Raw genomic sequence first — 24243 nt, forward strand, 5'->3', positions numbered from 1 at the left:
TAATATCTCCATACTGTTTGATTTACCAGGGTGTAAATCTCATTAGTTACAACAGGAATTTCTTGCATCACTACCCCTCCCCCCATACACACCCTTTCCTGCCAATACCTCTTAGTTTTGGTCCTAGCGTTAAATCTGTGAACAACACAGGCATTTTCTTTAAAAATCTGATTCCTATTTTGTGACTACAAAAGACGACTACTTATTTACAGAATAAAATGAGAAGTGTGCAAACATCTACTTTCCACAAATCATTTCAAGCAAAAAACAAAGTTTTCTAAACAGAAGAACATAGTTTATTTGTAATTATTTTCAAGCAGTGATGATTGAACATAATGAAGACATTTAAAAAAGGGGGTTGGGGGGTCAGCAGGAAAACGCAGAGGGAAGTTTCAGCTTTAACACACTTCACTTAAAGGCATTAATTAACGGAACACCGTGAGCAGGCAGCTCCTGGTGCACTTGACGGAATAGCATGGCACATTTGTTTCTTTCTTGGGTCTTGCCCAGGGTGTGGAAGAGTCTGGCCTGAAAGTAAAGAACGTCTCTGAGCTGCTCTTTGCAGTCCACTTTTGCAAAATAAGTCTTGGCTTCATTTAGGTTCAGGATAGCTGATTCCAGAGCTGTCAAAATGGTAAGGAAATTCAATATTTAAAACTGTGTTCGTATAAACAGTACAATCCCACCTCTAGGGAGGCCCATTATGGATTAATTTTTCAAATTAAAAAGCACAGGTTTTAGCAATTTATAAAATACTTGCTGACGTGGGAGAAATATTTTATTGTATCTTTTGTAAAAATAATGGTCTTGGCAACATGGGCATACAACTATAGCCTTTGCTATTCAAGCTTTGCTGCAAGGTATGGATGATAAAGTGTGCAGATTAACAAGGTTCTATTGTAAATATTGAGCATTTTCAAGATGGACATTGTTCTTTTGGCCCCAGTGACATTGTGAGTCCAGATTCAGACCCTCCCCCCCGATCTTCCCATTCGGTAACACTACCTCCCTTGTTTTTGTTTTTATTTTATTACCGATGATGATATATCTTTGTACTACTAAAATTCAAATATCTAAATTGGATTGAGCTCAAAAGTTGAGAAGTATAAATGTGCATAATTATTCTTCACTCTACCTTCTGCCTTCTTTTGTGGAGAGTACGAAGCTGCAGAAGCAACCTGACATTTGGCTACCAAGAACATGGCACAGCCTTTGTCCAGTACTGCCCCGTGAGCCAAGATAGGTTCTATCGCCGTATGCAGAATATTCAGTGCTTGTTCAGGAATACCAAGAATTAGCTGAAAGAGAAACATACTTTGCTGGTCTGAAATTGGTGCCCACAGGAAATAGCAGCCACTTCTGGTGAGGCCAACTAAGCCATTTGAATGCCACATCTGTTTTAAAAGGAACCGATAGTCCAGACAAGATTTTTAGTTTCTCCCCATAATCTTCTAAAAACTGTTCCCATTAGCAGAGATGAGGCACGGTGGTGGGGAATGCCAGTAGGAATCTGAATTGACTGGCAGACACTTCACAGTGTTGACAACCAGGATCCCCATGTGCTCAGAATAAGCAATATGAATGAACTCCATTAACCTGTGTTCTTTTTAAACCCAGCTCATGTCAACAAGTTCTGCTACCGCAAAGCCAACAAGATGGCATAAGAAATATCAATTGGAAAAATGAAGGCAATGCCAACTTATAACTGCATATTTTATAACATAGTGAACCTAAAAGCCTCAATGACATTCAATTGTTTTTATAGACTTCCTTGAAAGATTTCACATTTTGAAATACATTTCATTCTTTAAAAGCAATAACTGAACCCTGACAGGGTTATGTTCTTAAATCTAACAACAATAGCAATGATATCCAGAATGACAACATAAATGTTTGATTTGCAGCCTGTGAAAACATGAATCAAACTTACCTGGGAAAAAGCCAAGTTCAGAACAGTTTCAGAGGCCAAGTACTGTAGACGGTATTCTCTAGAAAGAGCGAGAGCCTGAAGCAGGACAGGCAGTGCTATTGTATGACATGAAGATCTCCAGTAAAGCTCTGCTATTGACAGAAGTACACTAACCAAAAAGAAGGGAAAAAAAAATGTAAAGTGACTCAGTTTTGCTGAAAATTTTAAAGTGTTTCCCTACCACACTAACCTCCAGAGAACAAGTAAGTGGAAGTCAATTATTTATCCCTAATAGTTCTCTCTCATTTATTCTTAATAAGTTACAATACCACATGCACAATACATTTGAATTTCATCTTTAAAAGGGATTCCACCAATTACCATGAATAAAATACTATTGCGATAAGTAACACTGAAAATTATGATGACACAGAGTAGAGAGAAACAATCTCTCTAAGTCTATTTTAGGCACAGTTGGTTTGTGTGGCTCTTTCACTCAACAGGGGAATTAACCCCCACCCCTTTTCTTTTATTAAAGGAAATTGTGGTTGCAAAACACCCACCCTTGGCAGATTTAGTACTTGAAACTACTTTGAATTTAGTTTTGAAAAGACTACTACATTTCAGCTTCAAAATATCCTTTATATAAATTTTTTTATTTTGTTATAACCCCCCGCCCCACAAACAAACCACCCATACCCCACACATGCCATAGGTAACCCCCCCCCCACCAACCTGAAAGTTGAATGTTCACACTGTCCATGAGGAATTCAATTCATACGTCCACTTTGATGATGGAAGTTTACCTATCATACTTCATTTCGGAGCTAAAACTCAGTTTGCTGAGTGCAAACACGTGTAGTTAGGGGCCATTCCAAATGACTCTTTTAAAAGAGTTGGTACCAGCAAGTTCATTTAGCTCAGCAAGTGAAAGCACATTTGTATTGCCACGGTAATGCTTCATTTTATCACCACCCAAAGTTTTACATTTAATAATTCTTCTATACTACATTTAATAAATCAGAATAGTCTCTTATCCAAACAGTGGATAAACTACGAATTAGTGAAGAAGTACAGAACAGATTGTGACTATTGATGTTAATTAGTGTAAAGTAGCTTTAATATTCAAGGAAGTCTCTAGAAATTAACTGTTCTTACCTAATCACCATCTCAGTGTTTTTTATATTTTGGCAGTGGATCAACAGTTTCTGCAAAAGTTTGTGCGCCTCTGACATTTGATTCTGAGCTTTCAATACAATGGCTTTTCTACAATAAAAAGAATTTCATTACCAGATGTTAATATTTTAGACTCAATCCTTCACTTGGATGCAATGGAAAAGCACACTAGTGTTTTGTGTACTCTGCTTCTTCACCTGTAAAAGTGCTTTCTACCCAAATGTGTAAAAATATAACCAAGGCCTGGGTGGGGATGTTCTGTTAATAACATGTAACTTTTATATAGCCCTTTTCATCCACAGATCTCAAAGCACTTTATAAAGGGAAGGGAAGTATTTCCTCTATTTTACAGATGGGGTAACAGGCAGAAATGAAGTAACTTGCCCATGGTCACACTGTAGGTCAATGGCAAAACCAGGAATAGACCCCAAGTCTCCTAATTTTTTATACAAATTAGGTATTGCATCTAGCTCTTGGGATAGCCACAGTGAACAGATTTCAAAATAAATATATTAATGCAATCATAGAATAAATTTATAAAAATTTAGGGCGTAAATGCTTTATAGCCATTAAAATAACCCCAGGGAGGTGGGTAAAATGGATTATACCAAGATCATTGTTTTAGGATAGTTATGGCAGAGTTAAGGAAGAAGGAAATATTACTGTAGTTCACTGAAGAAAGGTATGCCAAGAAAAATAATGTATTATCTCCAGCAAGCACTTTATTCCATCTTTATTTATTTCAGTGGGATATTATTGCAAGATTTTTCTGTAGGTTGATGGTTTCTTACCTGTACACTCCTTCTGTGCTATTAAGTGCTGTAATTCCTGCCACAAAAGAATCGGCGACATGGTATTTGCCATCATTCATAGCTCTATCAAACTGTATTTTCTGATCAAACAGCATCCACAGCTAAACCAAGAGTGTACAGAAATAAGTTTTAAGGAGAAATGGTGAATGTTCATTTTGCGATCCAAAGTTAAATCAACATATATTAAATAGGGCTGCCAATCACAGTTAGCTCATGATATTAACTCAAACAAATTAATCACACTGTTAAACAATAGAATACCAATTGAAATTTATTAAAATAGTTTGGCCATTTTTCTACATTTTCATATATATTGTATTCTGTGTTGTAATTGAAATCGAAGCGTATATTATTTTTTATTACAAATATTTGCACTGTAAAAATGATAAAAGAAATAGTATTTTTCAATTCACCTCTTACAAGTACTGTAGTGCAAACTCTGTCATGAAAGTGCAACTTACAAATGTAGATTTTTTTGGTTACATAACTGCACTAAAGAACAAAACTATGTAAAACTTTTAGAGCCTACAAGTCTACTCAGTCCTTCTTCTCGTTCAGCCAATCACTCAGACAAAGTTTGTTTACATTTACAGGCGATAATGCTACCTGCTTCTTATTTACAATGTCACCAGAAAGCAAGAACAGACATTTGCATTGCACTTTTGTAGCTGGCATTGCAGGGTATTTATGTGCCAGGTATGCTAAACATTCATATGCCCCTTCATGCTTTGGCCACCATTCCAGAGAACATGCTCCCATGCTGATGATGCTTGTTAAAAAAAATAACGCATTAATTAAATTTGTGACTGAACTCCTTGGGGGAGAATTCTAGTCCCCTGCTCTGTTTTATCTGTATTCTGCCATATATTTCATATTATAGCAGTCTTGGATGATGACCCAGCGCATGTTCATTTTAAGAACACTTTCACTGAAGATTTCACAAAACGCAAAGAAGGTACCAATGTGAGATTTGTAAAGATAGCTATAGCACTCAACCCAAGGTTTTAGAACCTTCCAAAAATCTGAGAAGGACGAGGTGTGGAACATGTTTTTCAGAAGTCACACTCCGATGTGGAAACTACAGAAGCCAAACCACCAAAAAAAAAGAAAATCAACCTTCTGCCGGTGGCATCTGATTCAGATAATGAAAACAAACATGCATCAGTCCGCACTACTTTGGATTATTATTGAGCAGAATCCGTCATCAGCATGAACGCATGACCCCTGGAATGGTGGTTGAAGCATGAAGGAACATATGAATCTTTAGCGCACCTGGCACGTAAATATCATGCAATGCCAGCTACAACAGTGCCATGTGAATGCATGTTCTCATTTTCAGGTGACACTGTAAACAAGAAGCAGGCAGCATTATCTCCTGCAAATGTAAACAAACTTGTTTGTCCGAGCAAATGGGTGAACAAGAAGTAGGACTGAGTGGACTAGTAGGCTCTGAAGTTTTACATTATTTTGTTTTTGAATGCAGTTTTTTGTACATAATTCTACATTTGTAAGTTCAACTTTCATGATAAAGAGATTGCACTACTGTACTTGTATTAGGTGAATTGAAAAATATTTCTTTTGTTTTTTACAGTGCAAATACTTGTAATAAAAATAAATATAAAGTGAACACTACACTCTGTATTCTGTGTTGTAATTGAAATCAATATATTTCAAGATGTAGAAAACATCCACAAGTATTGAAATAAATGATATTCTATTATTGTTTAAATCGCACAAATTTTGTAATCGCTTGACAGCCCTAATATTAAAGCACGCTATTTACAGACATAACTGACTATATTCCTGTTTATTAAAGAAGTTGTCCGAGTTTGTTGGATGTAACACATTGTATCAATAAACATCTTCATTGTATCAATAAACACCTTCAGCAGAAATGCGTACGTCTACTAAAGAAATATGCAAAAGAACCGCAACAGAGCTTACAGGATCACATTTAAAATAAAACTCTTTCCTCTAGTTATGTCCTGAATACTTGTTTTGCAGCAGTTTGACTCCCTTTGTAACGTAGAAAAAGAAAGATTGGAAAAAATAAGTTTGTTGGATCTAGAAAGCCTTAAAATGATGTAGATGCTGTCCCACAGATTTACTCCATTAGGGTGTTTCCCAGTTCCACACAAATCACAGCCTCTTCTCTTAGCTCAGAGTACTTGTATAGCACTTTGAACTTCAAGGCACTTTACAAACATTTAATCCTGATAATCCCCTGTGAGGGAGGTAAATATGATGTAGCTAGCATTACAGCTAAGCTGCACAGAAGGAACAGAGGGCATGGAAGGAAAATACAAATAGCTCTTCACTCTGAGGCACTAGTGAGATAACTTTCTCAAGTTTCAAACTGTGGTACATAATGTTTTCATGGCTTGCGACTTTGTGCAAAATTTTTTAGGTTTCCCACTAGTGACAAGATTTACATGAAGCCAATTCAGATTGTCTAATGAAAACACATTTTATACAGATACAGTGGAATTAAGATGCACTGAAAATCAGATCTTATCCCCAACACATAACTCTGGTTAAAATGTCATGTGAATGTGTATTTTCTCTATGCAATAAAAGCCACACGTTACCTGTGCATGCTGACTACTGGGAGGGAATCTCTCTTTTAAATGTTTCAGTATTTCTGAAGCAGCAGCAAAACATCCCTATAAACACAAGAACAGGAGTATGATGAGCAAGTAATAGTGTAAGCACTATTTTCCTTTCCTTAATTTCATCCCTGTACTCCTAGACATAAACAGCTGTTAAGAAGAAAAGCTAAATTTCCCTTACCTGCCAAAATGTTGATCAGAACCACACATGCACACAGTTCATCAATAAAAGCCACTTTTTAATCACAGATCTTTGATTCTTCCCCACCCACGTGATTTTTTGTGCAACTCAGTGTAAGCCTCACCTGTTCTGCATGTAGCTCAGCCAGGTGACACAATACTACAGCAAAAGATTCTGTGTTATTCTGCTGAACACCCACATTTACAGCTTCTAGACTGTTCATGCTCAGCAACATCTGGGCTTGCTGAAGTGCCATGGTGCTACAGTGAGAAGAGCTTCATTTACTTTCATGCAACAAACATCAGAGATTTTTAATCTACACTCCAAAGTCATGATAAATTGCCACAGACTGCTTCTCTGGGCTTCTAGCTTTACAGTTTCCCCTTTTTGTTGTAAGTAACTGCTACCAGGACCTCCCCACTGGGCCAGCATATCGAGTGCTCACGAACAAGGCACCAACCCAGCTAAGACCTGAACATAGTTTCTATAAGGTAATGTTGAGGATGGGTAAATAGAGACATTAAAACTTTGTTCTATTTACAGATATAACACTGGGACTAAAATATCTCCTCCAGACTGTACCAGAGAGGTAGCCGTGTTAGTCTGCATCCACAAAAACAACGAGGAGTCTGGTGGCACCTTAAAGACTAAGGGATTTATTTGGGCATAAGCTTTCGTGGGTAAAAAACCCACTTCTTCTGTGCAAATAAATCTGTTAGTCTTTAAGGTGCCACCAAACTGTGTTTTAAATGAGCTGAACTAGGAAAACAAAACAACAATTCCCCCAACCTCGCCTGAGTAATAGCCTATATACTTGGTTTCAGCACATTAAACAGATGCAGTCGCTTGTGCACTTGTATGACTGATGGTAAAGGCATTGCTTGAAACATTTAAAACATATATAAGAAACAAATCTGAGTTTGATGAGAGAAAATACCTGCGACCATATAGTCTCCAAATGGCAGTTTTCTGTGCTATACTAATATCAATAAGCTCTGACAAGCTATGTTTCCAGTGCAACAGATCAGAGTCCTTTAAGGCATCCATTAGCTTATTAGCAGTCTTTCCTGCAAAAGCTCTTTGCTGAACCAAGGACTGTATTCCCAGGGAAGCTAGATACTATGGAGAAGAAAATCAAAACAAACATATTAAACATATACATGCTACAGCTAAGTAGGAAGCACAAACTATCAAAATTCCCATCTAAAAAAGCAAGTTATTATTCAATATAGATGACAAAATGCCATTACAGAGATTTCTTCATATACGCAGTTAATAATACCACCTTGTAATGGGACGGAAAGGGAATCTGTAGTTTCCCACCCCACAGACCTGCAGCTGGTTATATCTGAGTCACTCCAATGAAAAAAGTACTCACATGCACACTTGTGTGCGCGCATGCACACACAGAGCTTTCTGCTTTTCCCTTACCACTCCCTCAAAAAAAAAAAAAATTTCCACCTTCCATGGCTCATACATCATCTACACAATTAGTTCCCAATCCTTTGTCACATGCACCCCACCTGACTCCTCACTGCAACCCAGTTTCCCCCATGACTTCTACTTCCTCATCCCCAGCAATCTAGTGGCTGGGTTTTTCTATTGGTTCTTGGGCGTCACAAGGTAGCCCTCTCTCTAAATAATCTAACGTCTGCTCTCAGTGTCCCCCATGTGAGCTACACTATTCCTTCTACTGCAGCTCGTTCTTTTATCTCAAACAGAAAAACTAGAGAGAGAGATAGACAAACACACTTTAACAGCCAGGAGACGTGGAGGAAGCTGGCATAAGAATTGCTGAGAGAGGGCTGCCCTGCAAGACCCAGCAGCTGGGACAGGGTGAAAGCCGAAGATCCTTATGGAAGCAAATCCATTGTGGTTTTTAATTTAAGTAAGTAAGAAAGAAAGAGAGAAAGAGAGGCATATTTTGAAATCTAAAATAGATTGGGTTAAATCTCAGCTATATATATTCATAAGATCAGCAAAAAGAAAAGCTACAGATCATACACTATATGCGAGTGCACACACCCCCTTCTCCTTGAATAGAGTTAAGGGATGAGAGACTTACTGGCAATCCAAAATGTACAGCTTTTTTCACAGAGTGTTCTAACAGGACACAGCTATCTGATCTCTTCTGCTCCAAAATGTACAGCCAACTCTGGTATGGGAACAAGATAAAAACATCATTGCAAAGGCATGATGTAACATATGTGTGTGCAACGAGAGAGACACACACACACACAAAAACTTGTGTGGTAACTTAAAACAAAACAAAATTGACTTTTGAATCAAAGTCCCTCCTACGGAAGGCAGCAGCCCAGGAGGCTTCCATGTCAAGTCTGGAATGGTACAGAAAGTTATGCAAGGCACCCATATGGCTACCTTACACAGGACTTCTGGGATAACATCCTCTCTCAGCCCAAGAGACAGACAGACTCTCATGGAATGAGCCTTGCTAGAAAGTGGTGCTTTTCACCCTGGACATACAAGTTTCCTCAATACAGTCTCAAAACCAACAAGACACTGAAGCCTTAGAACCTGCTCTGCTTCCCCAAGGAGAAACAGGTGACCTGTGTCACTTCGAGAGCTCCCTTCAGATAGATATGTTAACCCTTCTTCATATCAAATGGACAACAGGAGCTCTTCTTTCTCCTCTCATGGGTTGAATACAACGAAGTGTTTGAAACTTTCTGAGCCAAAAAGCCGAGCTTAAAACTGTGCCATAATGCTGCAGTGTTTGGGAGGCAAAGAAACTGCCATAGACTAGGCATCTTCATCAGGTGGATCACCCCTCTTAGCAAGAGCACTATTTACACTGCATAGATTTAGACAGGAACCTCTGCTGAGTGCTCTCTCGGTTGTAAATAAAAAAATCACTATAACACTCTATTAGTCTATTATGGACAGGAAAGAACTGAAAAAGAAGCTGCCAGAAAGGAGAGAGAGACTAAAATCTTTGCCCTTTTCCTCTTTCCATTGGCTGAGAGCCTTTTATGTTCACTCGCAGGAGAAGAGAGGGATACTGGAAAAAAGGTTTTTAAAAATTATCTTGAACAAAGTTCTTAAAAGTGCAAAGACTAAAATATCAAAGTATTGTGTATGGGTTTAAATGCATGACCCCCACTAAAATCAACCAGAGTTGCACAACTAAAAAAACCCCCAAACCTCAGGACAGCTCCTTGATATTTATTGAAGAAATAAAGAACCAAAAAAAGTCATCCTGAGGCAGGGAAATAATATTCAAACTACTACCAAACACTTGACATAGCTACAGCAAATGCAACAAAAGTCTAATTGAGTCGAGACACAGATGGTTAAGACAAAGGCAATGTATTCCCCTCCCCCCACCCCAAGCATGGCTGCCTTACCAAGCAGTGCTGCAAGCAAACGTGATCATTGGACTCCTGTGCAATTCTGATGGCTTCCTGGAGAGCAAGCTCAGCTTGCCGACTGCCAACAAATCAAAGATAGAGCACATTAATAGTCTGTTAACAATGACAAGTAGTATTATGAAGTCTCAAACATATGCTGACCTAAATGATACATATCCCACTTAGAAGCGAACTCCAATTAAACAGATCAGATGAGAGTATTTCCTCATATCCACTTTTTTGTTAGCCTCTACAATTCATGAGAAATTAACTGTAACACATTACTGGGCCTTAAAGCACAGGTATATGTTCAAATATGCTCTGATATTATTCTGATGAGTGCCATATAAAATACCTGCCTAGGTCGAAAGTGTTTATACTCATAATCTTCCTGACCCACCTCCCATCACTACCAACTGTGATTTGTCCAGTCAGGTCGCAACGTATGCAGGCCTAAATGACAAGTTTCTTTGTGGGCAGGGACCTCTCTCATGTGCCTGTGGAACACCATGCACATCTACAGCACTGCAAACAATAATACCCCCCTCTACCAAGAGATTATTAAACAACAAAAAAACCCAACACCTGCAAAGTACACTCTCCAACTCATCCGATCATTATCATTGTGAGAGTAATAGGTTGGCAGCTACAGTTGCTCCTGAACATGTATCAATTATAAGCAAGCACTCACACCTTCTGACCCCACGTGGTCGTGGGAGTGCAGCAGGTAAAGATCTAATTCCCCGGGAAACCGTTATAATTGGACATAAAAAGAACCTCAAATCTTAGTATATTCCAAATGGTTCAGCCAACAGGAGGACCAAAAGGATGTTAAAATCAAATCAAGATTCAAGGATGGTTATACTCACAGCCCATCTGTGCTTGCTCCCCAACTACACAGAGTCCTCCTCCTCCTCTCCTTATGTAACTTTCAGAAAACAATAGCAGCACAAGGTCTATCTGTTCAGTATAAGAGATGTAGCAACTTGTGTTTCTTAACTATGCAGCAAGATGTATTAACTTACTAATGGCCAAACCGACAATGCAGCGCAGCTAGATTAAGAGCAGCGTATCTCAGACTTCGGCCATAACCTTCATCTCCATTGCTTTTGCTTTCTGCTCCAGTGAGAATCAAACGGTCAAAATAGTGAAGGAGGCTGTGCGTTGAACTGAAGACATCTTGTACTCTAAGACTATTTAAGTAGCTTAAATAATGCTAAAATTTAAAGCAGAATCAGCTTTAAATTAAAACAGAATTGGTAACACAATTTTTAGATTTATTTTGTATCTTCTTACTGAGAAAGGTGGCAGTAGGATCGTCTGTGAATGACAGTGTGTTTAGCAGGAAACATCAATGCAAACTACACGATTTATACAGTTCAAAACTACTGGAATAAAGCTGATCATGTTTCCTTTATATCAAATGACCCTGCTCCAAAATGGAACAAGGAAAGGCTTGCTCATCACAGCTAATATTTTCAACATCTCCCCACCAGTCAGTGGTCCTGAGGCAAGATGTCTATCTAGAAGGTATGAACCTACAGCTCTTACTCATATGAAACTGCTCACATGGGTAAGGGCTACAGGATCAGGCCCCAAACATGTAGTACAGGCCCATGACTGACATTCTGTCAAACATTTCGCTTTCAGAATTCAGACTTCTTTTAATAACCAGACCTGAAATTAATAGTCAGTGTATACTCCATCTAGTACTGATCACTGGTACATTTCTTATATTCACAATGTTTAGGAGCGTAAACTGTTTCATGTTACGCACGACAACTTAATGTCAGAAAGACAAGTAAGTCTCAGGCCCCATTTCAAAAAGGAACTTAAACACATGCCTAACTTTTTGCACTAGAGTAGTGCCACTCAAGTCAATGGAACTTGTGCTTGAAGTTGGACACGTGTAAGTTCCTAACTGAATTATGCTCTCTGTGTCTTTAAAAGGAGTCCCATCCTAAAATACTACATTAACATACACAGAGATAATACAGATACGTACAAATGTTTTGTATTTCAGTGTACACTACAAATTATACAAAATAAATTGTATTTTAGAAATAGGAAGAACTGCCCCATGAGCATGTTGGGTTGAGGGGGAAAGACACTTACTGCTTCAGCAAAGTCTGGATTAAACTTCAGCAAATTGTTCAATTCCTTTTGTAAAAATGCTGGAGTAAGAGCTTTTGTCTCGTCATTCTTTAATAAAGAAGCCTAGAATAAAAGGGCAAATTGTTGTTAAGTAACTAGGAATGGAGTGGTAGAACATTATATAAATAGATGCTAGTCAATTTATTATCTGTATAGCTTCAATTACATAAAATTTCATAAGGGTTGTGTCGGCTATCATGTTTAAATATTGCAAATGGCGATTTTACTCTCAATTAAATTGTAGTACTCACATTTAGAGACCACAATCGCTTTGACTAACATGGAAAAACCGGTTTAAGATAGAGATTTCTTCAAGTTTCTCTCTTTGGAGATTGATTATATTGGACTTCTGACTTAAATTTATACCTGACTGCTCACAAAAAAATTCTGGTAGCTATACAAAAACGGATTCATTTATTTGCTTTGGGAAGAATACTGATAAATGGGAAACAAAAAAAATTCCAGTTACTATAGTAATCATATGTGATCACAAGACTCCAAATCTCAGGAAAAATCACTGAACATTCCGATTTCTCTTGCTCCATAATATTGTCATTTTATTTGAAGAGGTGACTTCTATACACATGCATGATTACTATATAATGAATTAGTTAAAAATCTAGAATGAAGTGAAAATATACCACTGTAGTTAAATTCATAAATTTATAACAGCACAGCAGCAAGAGTGTACACAAAAATTGTACACTAGATGTAGATGTAGAATTAAAGAGACCAGTAGCATTTAACAATTACTTAGAGACCTTCAAATGTATAAGAAGTACTTTATGCTATTGTACATATTTAATATTGCTACCATGCTTCAGAGGTCTGATTGTGCTCTGTGTGTGTTTAGTTTCTCTGCATATATTTACTTGCAGGAATGATCAATGAAACAGGAAATTTTAAACACATTTTGGAGAAACCAATTGGAAAGTATAAACTACAAATATTTCCATTGGAAACCTGATTCTGAAACACTCATTCCACGACTTATGTGTCTAGTTAAAACAGTTTGAATTTCAAGTACTCACAATGAATTATTCACACACGAGATACAAATCGAGAATTATTCAACAAAATAATTTCTAATTCATCCAAGAAAGTGTGATGTTTGTTGATCATTCATAAAACACAGAGGTGAAATTTACATTATGAATTATTGCCCAGCGCTATTCAGAATTAACATACCTGCTGAGAAAGAAAATATTCTGCTTGCTTCTGGGAGAGAGGCCCACTACAAGATATTTCTTCTTCCCTGTTAAACAAACAATGGTTAGAAAATAAAAGCAGTGAAAAAGAATCAGAAGGCTACAGCTGTGTAGCTTATACTGTAGCTATAATAAAATAGGAACATTGGAGGGAGATACAAAAAATAATTACATTTTATCAGAGGCCACACACGCACAATTTTAGTTTATAAAGTATTATGGTACATCATCAGTGCTCAACTGCAAGTGTGAAAAGATTAAACTTTAATAAAAGAATAAAACCTGGCACATGGAAGCCACAATACAGTAGTCAGACACACAATTATTAGGTTTTAATAGACAAAAACTAAATACAGTATATAAATATGTCTGAAGAAAAACAGACATACCACCTTGATGTCTCAACTGGTAAAGAGACCATGCCTGAATTTTAATCTTCAGTCAGCAGAGACTATGAGCAACGTGAGCAATGTTCATGATCATCTCAAGGAAGCTGATCACAAATAGGATCATGGCACTCTGCATAGCAAGATTAGTTCCAAAAAGCAACTGCTTTGCTAGAAACAGAACTTTGTTCAATGAGAAAACAGAAAAATACAACAAAGAGTAAAACTCTGAGAACAATTAGATAGATTCCCTGCCTTCAGGAAAGCATGGAAAAGCTCAAGGACACAGAAAAGTCCAACTGCTGAAAACACAGTGTGTATATGAAAACTATTTTTATTTAAAGATTATGTTGAAAAAAAAAAGTCACTTTTATTACATCAAAATCTTCATTATTAGCGTTAATAATAGCATTAAGAGGGGACATACAAAATCAGAAGTGCTAAGTGAAGGGAGAGAAAGTGGCACCGCCATCTTATACGGTGGTACTATACTTAATTGAAAATAGAATTATTGCAGATTTTAGAGTTGCAGTTCAGAAATGCTGCCACATGGTGGCACCAAAGAAACTGAGTGGCCATCACAGCACAAAAATGTAAAAAAAAAGTTTATCTTGCTCTCTACAAAAACTGACCATGACCCATCCTCTTCATATGAATTTGAGTTCACCATTAATGAACAGTGCCATTATAGAAAGATGAGAGTGCAGTATCGAATTCCCATCTACCTCCTTTCGTGCCATAATATAAAGCAAGCCACCCTACAATAAAAATAGTTGGAGCATGAGATGTTCCATCCAGGTTAACTATTCCATAGGGTTTTTGGAGATGGCTGAGGTTAGCTTCTAAGAATGATGAAGGGGTGAAAAGGGGGGTTGGTTTTTCTAGTTTTGTTTTTTTAAGGTGGCTGGCTGAGTTCCTATTTGATCTATCATTTTAATGCTGCTGGGAGTTATGTTGTACTACTAATTATATGTTAGAGCACCTAGAACCTTGTATAAGTGGTTTTTTATTATTTTAATCTAAATAAATAAAAACATAGTAATTGAAAATTGCTTTCTGGAACCTGTAGTCTATATAGGCTACGCCTCCACACTGAAGATCAAAGCAGTTACAATCTGCTCTACTACCTGAGTTAGAATCCCAAAGGCTGTGCCTGCTTAGTTACCTGTGATAACACGTGCATAAGGTTTATCGTGACATTAACAAAAGGTAGGATACTTCTTTAATGCGAGTGTGGCCTTTGGTTGGACAAAGTTTTGAATCCCTGTTTTGACATGTAAAGAGGAATTTTTAATACAATTAGTGTGGAAGACTCTCTAGAAAGTGGAAAGACTTTACAGAAATCATTAAAAATTACCTTAGAGGTACATCGAGTTCTTCTTTTTCCATTTTCCCTTCGAGTTCTTCAGTATTTGTCAGCTCCATATCGGTCTCATCAATTCCAGCTTTTTTCTCATCATTCTGATAGTACTGTTGAAGTGCAGTGTAAAGTTTATAGACCTGACTGAAAGAAAGCTTGTTGTATGCCAAGATCATGTGGCGCAGAAATAAACCTATACAAGGAAAATATGTTACATTTGAACACAGAGAAAGATAGCTAGTTGTGATGCCTAGTAGTTTTAGATCAGAGACTGAAAGTCAGTATTCCTGGTTCCAGCACTAACTGGGAGTGTAAACTTGCATTTCACTTCACCTCAGTATACCAATCTATAAAAGTGGCCCAATAATTCTCACTGCCTCTCAGGTGCATTGTCAAGCTTACTGTAGGGCCCAATTCCACAGGTAATCTGATCACAGAACTCCTATTAAGACCAATAAGAACCGCTAATGGTGTTGCAATGTGAAAAATTTTTGAACAGATGCATTCTTTGTATACAGTTTTATTAAAAGACTGAGTATTTGTCCTAAGTAGTGTGCCTGTAATTGTTTTTCAAATATAAAAAGAAAATCTGTATTATGAATGGATTTCCAGGACAAAAGTGAAAGAATATAAAATATTTACCTACTACACTTGTTTTGTGAACTTCTGGTTCTGTCCCAGTAAATGAATCTGAAAGGTCATCAAAAAATTGTTCCATGTCTTTCAACTCCCCTTCTGCCATCAGTTTTATCCTAAACAGGAAAAGAAGTTTATAGAAATGTTCCCTTCCAATCCTGACCACCAAAATAAATCTCACATGAAAAAAAACTTCCTTATTTCAGGTGTTGGAAGAATGAGACACAAACCTAAATGGAACCAAATGGTTATTAGTTCACTTATACCAAAAGTGTTTCTAAATTTTTGAACATCTGGAAAAGTGATCACTAATCACTTTAAAAAAAGAAATTGCATGTGATTTCTTTTTCACATGGAAAGGAGAACTGTACAATGCACCAAATCACAACTTGTTAAATCATCAAAAGCATAGGTTTAGTGGTAGTTACTGTAAGGAAAAAATATGCTGTATGCTACACTTCCTTTCTGTCTTTTTTTTCCCTTTCTAGTTTCCAAGGAAATACATTCTCTAAAAATCAACAAAGTTTAAAATATCCGTTAGTTTCTGTTACCAAACTTTAAAGAAAGTGATTAAATCAATCATATAAAATCACAGATGCTAATAAAAAGGAAAAGCAATTAGATGACATGGCCCCATCTCTCTGGGGAAACAGGATACAGTCCCCAGTCAAAGGATAAATCAAATAAATTACCTTATTTGCACAGAATTTGCTAAATTAGGACAGGATTCTTCAATAGCCTTATGCAATCGTGACAACGTCATATCAGGACCCTATACAAAATAATAAATCAACTTTAGAAATCCAAACAGTCAATTTGGACCCAGAAAAAACAGCAGCTTTGCATCACTATGCATGTTAAAGGCTGTTATAAAAAGGGCTGTGATCAATTTTCTCCATGTTCACTGGAGATAGGACAAGAAGTAATGGCTTAATCTACAGCAAGAGAGATAAAGATTAGATATTAGGAAAAGCTTTCTACCTATAAGAACATCTGGAAAATAGTTAAGCTCTAGAATAGACTTCCAAGGGAGGCTGTGGAATACCACCTTTCAGAGTAACAGCCGTGTTAGTCTGTATTCGCAAAAAGAAAAGGAGGACTTGTGGCACCTTAGAGACTAACCAATTTATTTGAGCATAAGCTTTCGTGAGCTACAGCTCACTTCATCAGATGCATACATTGGATGAATACCAGTTATTGGAGAATTTTAAGAATAGCTTGGACAGACACCTGTCAGGAATGGTCTAGGTCAGTGGTTCTCAAAGTTTTGTGCTGGTGACCCATTTCACATAGCAAGCCTCTGAGTGCAACCCCCACTTATAAATTAAAAACACTTTTTTAATATATGTAACACCATTATAATGCTGGAGGGAAAGCAGGGTTTGGGGTGGAGGCTGACAGCTCGCAACCCCCCCATGTAATAACCTTGTGACCCCCGAGGGGTCCCAACTGCCAGATTGAGAAACCCTGGTCTAGGTTTACTTGGTCCAGCCTCAGCACAGGGGGCTGGACTTGATAACTTCTATGATTCCATAATATCACAAAAACGTAACAGCCCGGGCACAAAAATGCTTAGCCACCCTCATTACAGTAGCAGCATTCCTCTTGCCCAGTACCAAACGCACGCTTGCCCCAGGCGAGGAGCAGGGAGGACTGTATAAGGCTCTCTTCTGCAGCAGAATCCCCAGCCCTTATCGGGGGACAGCCCCTCTCCATCCTCCCTTACCTGAGGGTACCCACCTTCCCTTAGATCCGTGAGCAAGATCCATGCTCTAGAAACACTTGCTGCCTCTTTCTCCCGCGGCCCCCGCACTGGGGCTGCCCAAACGCTCCCCAGGCAGCCCCTATTACCTGGGGGCAGCCCAACCCTTTCCACCTGGGGAAGACCCCGTCCCAGCCCTACAGCTCCTTCCCCTCCCCGCTCCTGCCCCCTCCTCAGGCGGCCCACTGCCCCCCCGACCTGCAGCAGCGGCAGCAGCAGCCGGTTGAGGCGCCGCCTCTCCAGCAGGCTGAGCTGGGCCCCGGCCCGGCCCAGCTCGCTGAGCAGCACCAGCAGCGCCATCTTGTAGGGGGTGACGCAGTCCTTGATGCCGAACACGTTGGCGTGCACCACCCCGTTGGTCATCATAGGGTTGAAGTAGAGACTCTCGTGCACGCTGGCCATGGCCGAGCCGGGCGAGGGGGGCCCAGGCGGCCGCTGCTACCACAGCCCGAGGCTTCAAGAGCCTCCACCAACTCGCCAGGCCGTCATCCCCATCTCCCGGGCAACCAGCGTCCCCCAGAACAGCCAATCGTAGGAGCCGCTCGCAGTCACGTGAGTTCGCAAACAGCCAACCAGAGCCAGGGAGCGAAGCGAAGCGGCGGTGGCGGGGTGCAGGGCGGCGCAGGGCCGGCGGGAAACCTGAGCCCGGCCCTGGCGAGAGACTCAATGCGGGGGCGGGAGTATGGCGGGAGCGGCGCTGAGGGGGAGACACAGATAGCGGGGGGGCTGTCGGTGAGATGGGGGGCCCGGGAGAGAGATTGGGGCGTGGCATTGGAAGGGGGGGAACACGAGTGGGGACCTGATGGAGGGAGACACTGGGGGGCGCGCTGGGCGGAGTGGGGGGACACTTGCAGGAGGGGGGACACTTGGGGGAGCCCTGAGTGGAGAGGGGAATATCTGGGTGAGGGGAGTGTCGGGCAGAGGGGGGCACTCTGGGAGGGGAGACACTTGGGAGGAGTGCTGGGGGGGTCTGGGCAGGTGGAGGGATTGGGGACCTTTTCTCCACATACATCGTTCTCTTTTTTGTGTCTCCTAAGAAACCAGACTGCCTGGTCGAGGGAGCTTCTTTGTGACAAAAAAGCCAATGAAATATATATATATATATATATATATATATATATATATATATATATATGGGGGGGGAGAATTATACTACTTCAAGGCTGCCTTCCAGAGGTGTAGAGGCAATGTACCACTTTTCCTCATTATGGCTAGTGTACCAGGATAAGGGACTGAGGAAAAGCTGGGCTTACTCTGTGCCTTGCCTCTTCTTGGTTGTAGTTTTGGACCTTTGGGGCTCTGCCTATCCAAAGCATGTTAGGACAACTGCCCTTGAACAGAGCTAGCTGTTCACAAGCATCCTGATCTCCACTGTAGATCAGCTGCACAACAGGATCTGGCTCAACAGTATGTGGATAATTGAGTATTTTAGCCTACACAGTAGAATCTCAATGTTTATTATCATCAGTTATATGAACTGTTATATGCCACCAGTTATATGAACCATTTTTCCCAAAGGAAAAAGAAAATCACATAACAAAGGTGATGTCAATGACAAATAAGTCCACATTCCTTCACACTCTCTTGCCTTCAGTGCACTGGAAATAGCTTTGCAGTGGTTTGAAGGACAAGAATGCAGTACACCATACTGTAACATATACACCATGCTTACTGTAATTCTGAGATGTTAAATTTTATGAACTTTTTGATTTTATGTACTCGATTAATTCATAAAATAGGGGTTCTACTGTATTGAAGTTTTGCATTGTTTGGTACAACTTGAGAATTATTTTGCTTTAACCTTGTTAAATATGAAACTATCTGTATTTCTGAAAAAGAAAAAAGGTAAAATATAAACTAGGGCTGTCCATTAATCACAGTTAACTCACACAATTAATTCAAAAAAATTAACTGTGATTAAAAAAATTAATCATGATTAATCTCACTGTTAAACAACAGAATACCAATTGAAATTTATTTAATATTTTTGGATCGTCTTCTACATTTTCAAATATATTGATTTCTATTACAACACAGAATCCAAAGTGTACAGTGCTCACTTTATATTATTTTTATTAAAAATATTTGCATTGTAAAAATGATAAAAGAAATAGTATTTTTTAATTCACCTCATACAACTACTGTAGTGCAGTCTCTATCGTGAAAGTGTAACTTACAAATGTAGATTTTTTTTTTTGTTACATAACTGCACTCAAAAACAAAACAATGTAAAACTTTAGAGCCTACAGGTCCACTCAGTCCTACTTCAGCCCGTCAATCAAACAAGTTTGGTTACATTTGCAGGAGATAAGGCTGCCCACTTCTTGTTTACAGTGTCACCTGAATGTGAGAACAGGCGTTCGCATGGCACTTTTGTAGCCAGCATTGCAAGGTATTTATGTGCCAGATATGCTAAACATTTGTATGCACCTTCATGCTTCAGCCACCATTCCGGAGGACATGCTTCCATGCTGATTACGTTTGTTAAAAAAATAGTGTTAATTAAATTTGTGACTGAACTCGTTGGGGGAGAATTGTATGTCCCCTGCTCTGTTTTACTCGCATTCTGCCATATATTTCATGTTACAGCAGTCTTGGATGATGACCCAGCACATGTTGTTTGAATTATGAACTGTCACTGCAGATTTTACAAAATGCAAAGAAGGTACCAATGTGAGATTTCTAAAGATAGGTACAGCACTCGGGCCAAGGTTTAAGAATCTGAAGTGCCGTCCAAAATCCAAGGTGTGGAGCTTGCTTTCAGAAGTCTTAAAAGAGCAACACTCTGATGTGGAAACTACAGAACCTGACCCACCAAAAAAGAAAATCAACCTTCTGCTGGTGGCTTCTGACTCAGATGATGAAAATGAACATGTATCGGTCCACTCCTCTTTGGATCGTTATCAAGCAGAACCCATCATCAACATGGATGCATGTCTTCTGGAATTGTGGTTGAAGCATGAAGGGACATATGAATCTTTAGTGCATCTGGCACATAAATATCTTGCGATGCTGGTTACAACAGTGCCATGAGAATGCCTGTTCTCACTTTCAGGTGACATTGTAAACAAGAAGTGGGCAGCATTATCTCCTGCAAATGTAACCAAACTTGTTTGATCGTCAGGCTGAAGTAGGACTTGAGTGGACCTGTAGGCTCTAAAGTTTTACATTGTTTTATTTTTGAATGCAGTTATTTTTTTGTACATAATTCTACATTTGTAAGTTCAACTTTCATGATAAAGAGATTGCACTACAGTACTTATATTAGATTAATTCAAAATACTATTTCTTTTTTACAGTGCAAATATTTGTAATAAAAATAAATGTAAACTGAGCACTGTACACTTTATTCTGTGTTGTAATTGAAATCAATATATTTGGAAATGTAGAACACTTCCAAAAATATTTAAATAAATGATATTCTATTATTGTTTAACAGTGCGATTTATTGCAATTAATTTTTTTTAATCGCTTGACAGCCCTAATATAAACCCCAAGAGCATTTAAAATGTAACACAGTAATTCTGCACTTGACCCCCATGTGGTATATATAGTACATTCTCTTTCAAATAGTTTAATACTTTCTGAATATGTCATTATGAATTAATTATGACATCATTATGACATTAGGAACAGGGTGAGTAGATCAGTGATCTTGCATATGCCACTGCACATACTGTGCATACTAAATATAGAGTTTTATCATTACTAAAGCTTATAATATATTATTATACAATGGTTCACCAACAGCCAAATATTTACAGTGATTCTTCCGCTCCCTCAACAGATGGGAAGGCAGCAGTGTTACAGAATTTATGCATTACCTGCTGTCTCTGTCAGCATCGTACTATCTAATTCTTGGAAAATTACAAACTATAACTCTACTTGTTTTGCCATTGTAGGTAACATGTTAGGGAAAACAGATGATTGCTTTGATAGCTTTAAAGCTATCATGAATAACTCATCAAAGAATTTTCAAGGAAAATTTCATATGTGACTAGATCTGAAAACATGAATAAACAAATTGGTTATTGTTCCAAAGAGAACTAGGATTACTAACTATGCATAAACAAAGAAAGCAGTCTTTCTTGGCACTAGATGTGTATTGACTTTGAGAGGATCAGTGGAGTCTCAGTACGCAATCGATAAAGAAAATGAGAGTTAATTGAGCTGCTTGAAGAGCTTGATCTGTGTTCTGACCAGCATTTCTGAATATTCCAGACACAAACTAGGACTCCAGTCTTCAAAGGCACATGAAATGAACCTAGCCCCTCCGTTGCAAGGAAATTAGTATGTTAACTAATGGTGTGATGATATATATTTATTTGGAATGCATGCATAGAGTCTGTAAAGATTTCTTAAAATGTGCTAGTTACTATATGATTGTATACAATGTGTAATGTTTCCAAAGAGAAGACACCATTGGCAGATCTCTTTACAGATCTGTACTGTGCTTCATTTCTTTCAGGAATGTGTATTGATGAAAAGTTGTGGATTAAACCTTTCAAAAGACTTAAGTAATGGGTTTATGGGCTAAATTTAATGTTCTTACTCTTAGTGCCCTCTTCCCTAATTGTTTTACCTGTCCTGGAGGTAAAGCTGGTAGTTTGAATCCTCTGCCTCTGGATATAGCAGTAAATTGTCACTGAAAATAGTCTTGTCAGAACTAAGCCTTGTGATATTTTTGACAGCCAAACAAACTGAAAACATATCATGGCTTTTGCTATAAGGATGTTTAAATTCTGTAATGAATTTTTATGCATTTACAACGGATGTTTGATCTAATCCATGAATGTTTTTGGATGGACTGGACAGAGACTGTTAAACAGCAGGATTGGAATTGTCAGAGGAACCTAAAGAGTTAGGAACCCAACTCCCATTGGAATTTAATGGGATTTGTGTACTTGATGTTAGGCACCTTTGTAGCCTAATTTTTAAAGATCAGCATGTGAACAGAATGCATAGGTTCTGCATTTGGCCATAAGATTGGCACTTAAGCACATAAAGTGGTATTTATGTATTGAAACATCAGTCACAGGATTTGGACTGTAGGGGTAAAACAAATATTTTGAAGGTCTTTTGAAGCTGTTCACATTTGAACATTAGTTACAGGAAAGAACAATTATCAACTGTATGAGAAGACTGAGAACAAAATTTAACAGTTCCTTAGATCAGTGGTTTTCAAACTGTGGGTCGTGACCCTGTTTTAATAGGGTTGCCAGAGCTGGTGTTAGACTTTCTGGGGCCGAAGCAGAAGCCTGAGCCCTACCACCCAGGGCTGAAGCAGAAGCCCGAGGGCTTCAGCCCTACGTGGCGGGGCTCAGGTTACAGGCCCCCGGCCTGGGGCTGAAGTCCTTGGGCTTCGTCTTTGGGGCCCCTCGCGGTGGGCTTTGGTTTTGGTCCCCTCACCTGGGGTGGTGGGGCTCAGGTGGGCTCAGGCTTTGGTCCCCCCTCCTGGGGTCATGTAGTAATTTTTGTTGTCAGAAGGGGTCGCAGTGCAATGAAGTTTGAGAACCCCTGTCTTGGATGAACTGATGTGGGTAAAATTCCATGTAAGAAAGTGTCGGGTTTTTCAGCATTAAAGAGCTGATCATCTCAACTAATCACTTTTTAGAAATAATGTAGCAACTATAAATGGCCTTGTACCAAATAAGCAATTAGATTGGAGAAAATCTGTAATCTCCTGTCTTATTTTATGTTCTCATAATAATACGACCAGTGCACTCAATTTAGCAGATGTTCTAGCAGATTTGACTTATCATTTGTGACACCTAAAATACCCTGCATGAACATTTGAAAGGATATAAAGAAGGTTTTATAGATTCTTTTATTCGTTCTGGCCATTCAGCTTTGGAAGAGCTATTGTACTTTGGGGAAGGTACTTCTCAAGTCAAAGAGGGATATGAGATTCAAGTGAGTGGCATATTTCCTTAGTGATGGTATAATATATATTTAATGTTTCTTTTTAGCATGAATTCACTTCAGCACTGTTGACTGGATTCTAATCTAACACCAGTTTTACATCAGTGTAATTCTGTTGATGTAAATGGAGTTACTCCTGATTTACATAATTGTAAAAGAGAGCAGAACCAGTATTTTATTTAGTCTGTCTTGTCTTCAGCAAATTGTCTCATATTTTGTATGGAGCTCAGAGATTTTACTGATGGGTGCTTATAGTGGGTCAGATTTTGGATTTACACTGATGCAAACTAATATAAAAGTATCTCCATTGGCTATAATAGACTCTCTTTAGATTTATGGCAGTGTAACTGTGGTAAGAATATGGGCCATAAACTGAAAAATAAATTGTTAAGAAATTGCACAGGTATAAGGAGGGCGCATAAGGAAAACTGATCATAGCCCTTATTTTAAATGTATACATTAATTGCCTAAAATGCTGCAGCATCTCTACTGTAAGATTTCTGAACTATATCGGTTTTGCATTAGTATGTCTCTGTTAACTCCAGTTGAGTTATTCCTGAATTAAGCCTGTAGAGTTTTTGATAATTACCGTAGAATACTCAGACTATTTTTATAAGGCAATTTAGTGTTTCATAGTTGGTCATCATTAGAAAAATTAACAAGAGTTGACTAACACTGATGAAGTTAGAGGTTTATCTAAATATAATGCTCAGTTGAACTGTGGATATAAAAGCTAAAACTTTGAAAGGATTGGTTGAAA

The 24243-nt window shown here is 38.6% G+C and overlaps 2 protein-coding genes across 4 annotated transcripts in view; one reads left to right on the forward strand and one right to left on the reverse strand.

Moving 5' to 3' along the window:
• Positions 1-273: 273 nt before the first annotated feature.
• ANAPC5 (anaphase promoting complex subunit 5) lies at positions 274-17963 on the reverse strand. 2 transcript variants are annotated; one of them, XM_037878333.2, is made up of 17 exons: positions 17760-17963; positions 16492-16571; positions 15806-15915; positions 15161-15356; positions 13398-13464; positions 12171-12272; positions 11081-11271; positions 10053-10134; positions 8753-8842; positions 7625-7806; positions 6812-6947; positions 6486-6560; positions 3877-3998; positions 3068-3175; positions 1931-2078; positions 1136-1298; positions 274-623 (listed from the first exon to the last, which is right to left on the reverse strand). In XM_037878333.2, exons 1-17 carry the CDS (start codon positions 17961-17963, stop codon positions 409-411), a joined length of 2271 nt encoding a protein of 756 aa, XP_037734261.1. In that variant the 3' UTR covers positions 274-408. The 2 variants fall into 2 exon arrangements, with proteins under 2 accessions (XP_037734261.1, XP_037734262.1); XM_037878334.2 differs by lacking the exons at positions 274-623; positions 1136-1298 and adding an exon at positions 1305-1559.
• Positions 17964-17973: 10 nt separating this feature from the next.
• RNF34 (ring finger protein 34) overlaps positions 17974-24243 on the forward strand; it is a 34119-nt gene continuing 27849 nt past the window's right edge. The window contains exon 1 of one of the 2 annotated variants that reach the window (XM_037878335.2): positions 17974-18113. The gene's annotated coding sequence lies outside the window, so the exon portion shown is untranslated. Of the gene's footprint in view, positions 18114-18182; positions 18294-24243 lie in introns of those variants that run through there. The other variant, XM_043529232.1, reaches the window with a different exon arrangement.

The sequence above is a fragment of the Chelonia mydas genome, chromosome 15 (assembly GCF_015237465.2).
Source record: "Chelonia mydas isolate rCheMyd1 chromosome 15, rCheMyd1.pri.v2, whole genome shotgun sequence".
Lineage (NCBI taxonomy): Eukaryota > Metazoa > Chordata > Testudines > Cheloniidae > Chelonia > Chelonia mydas.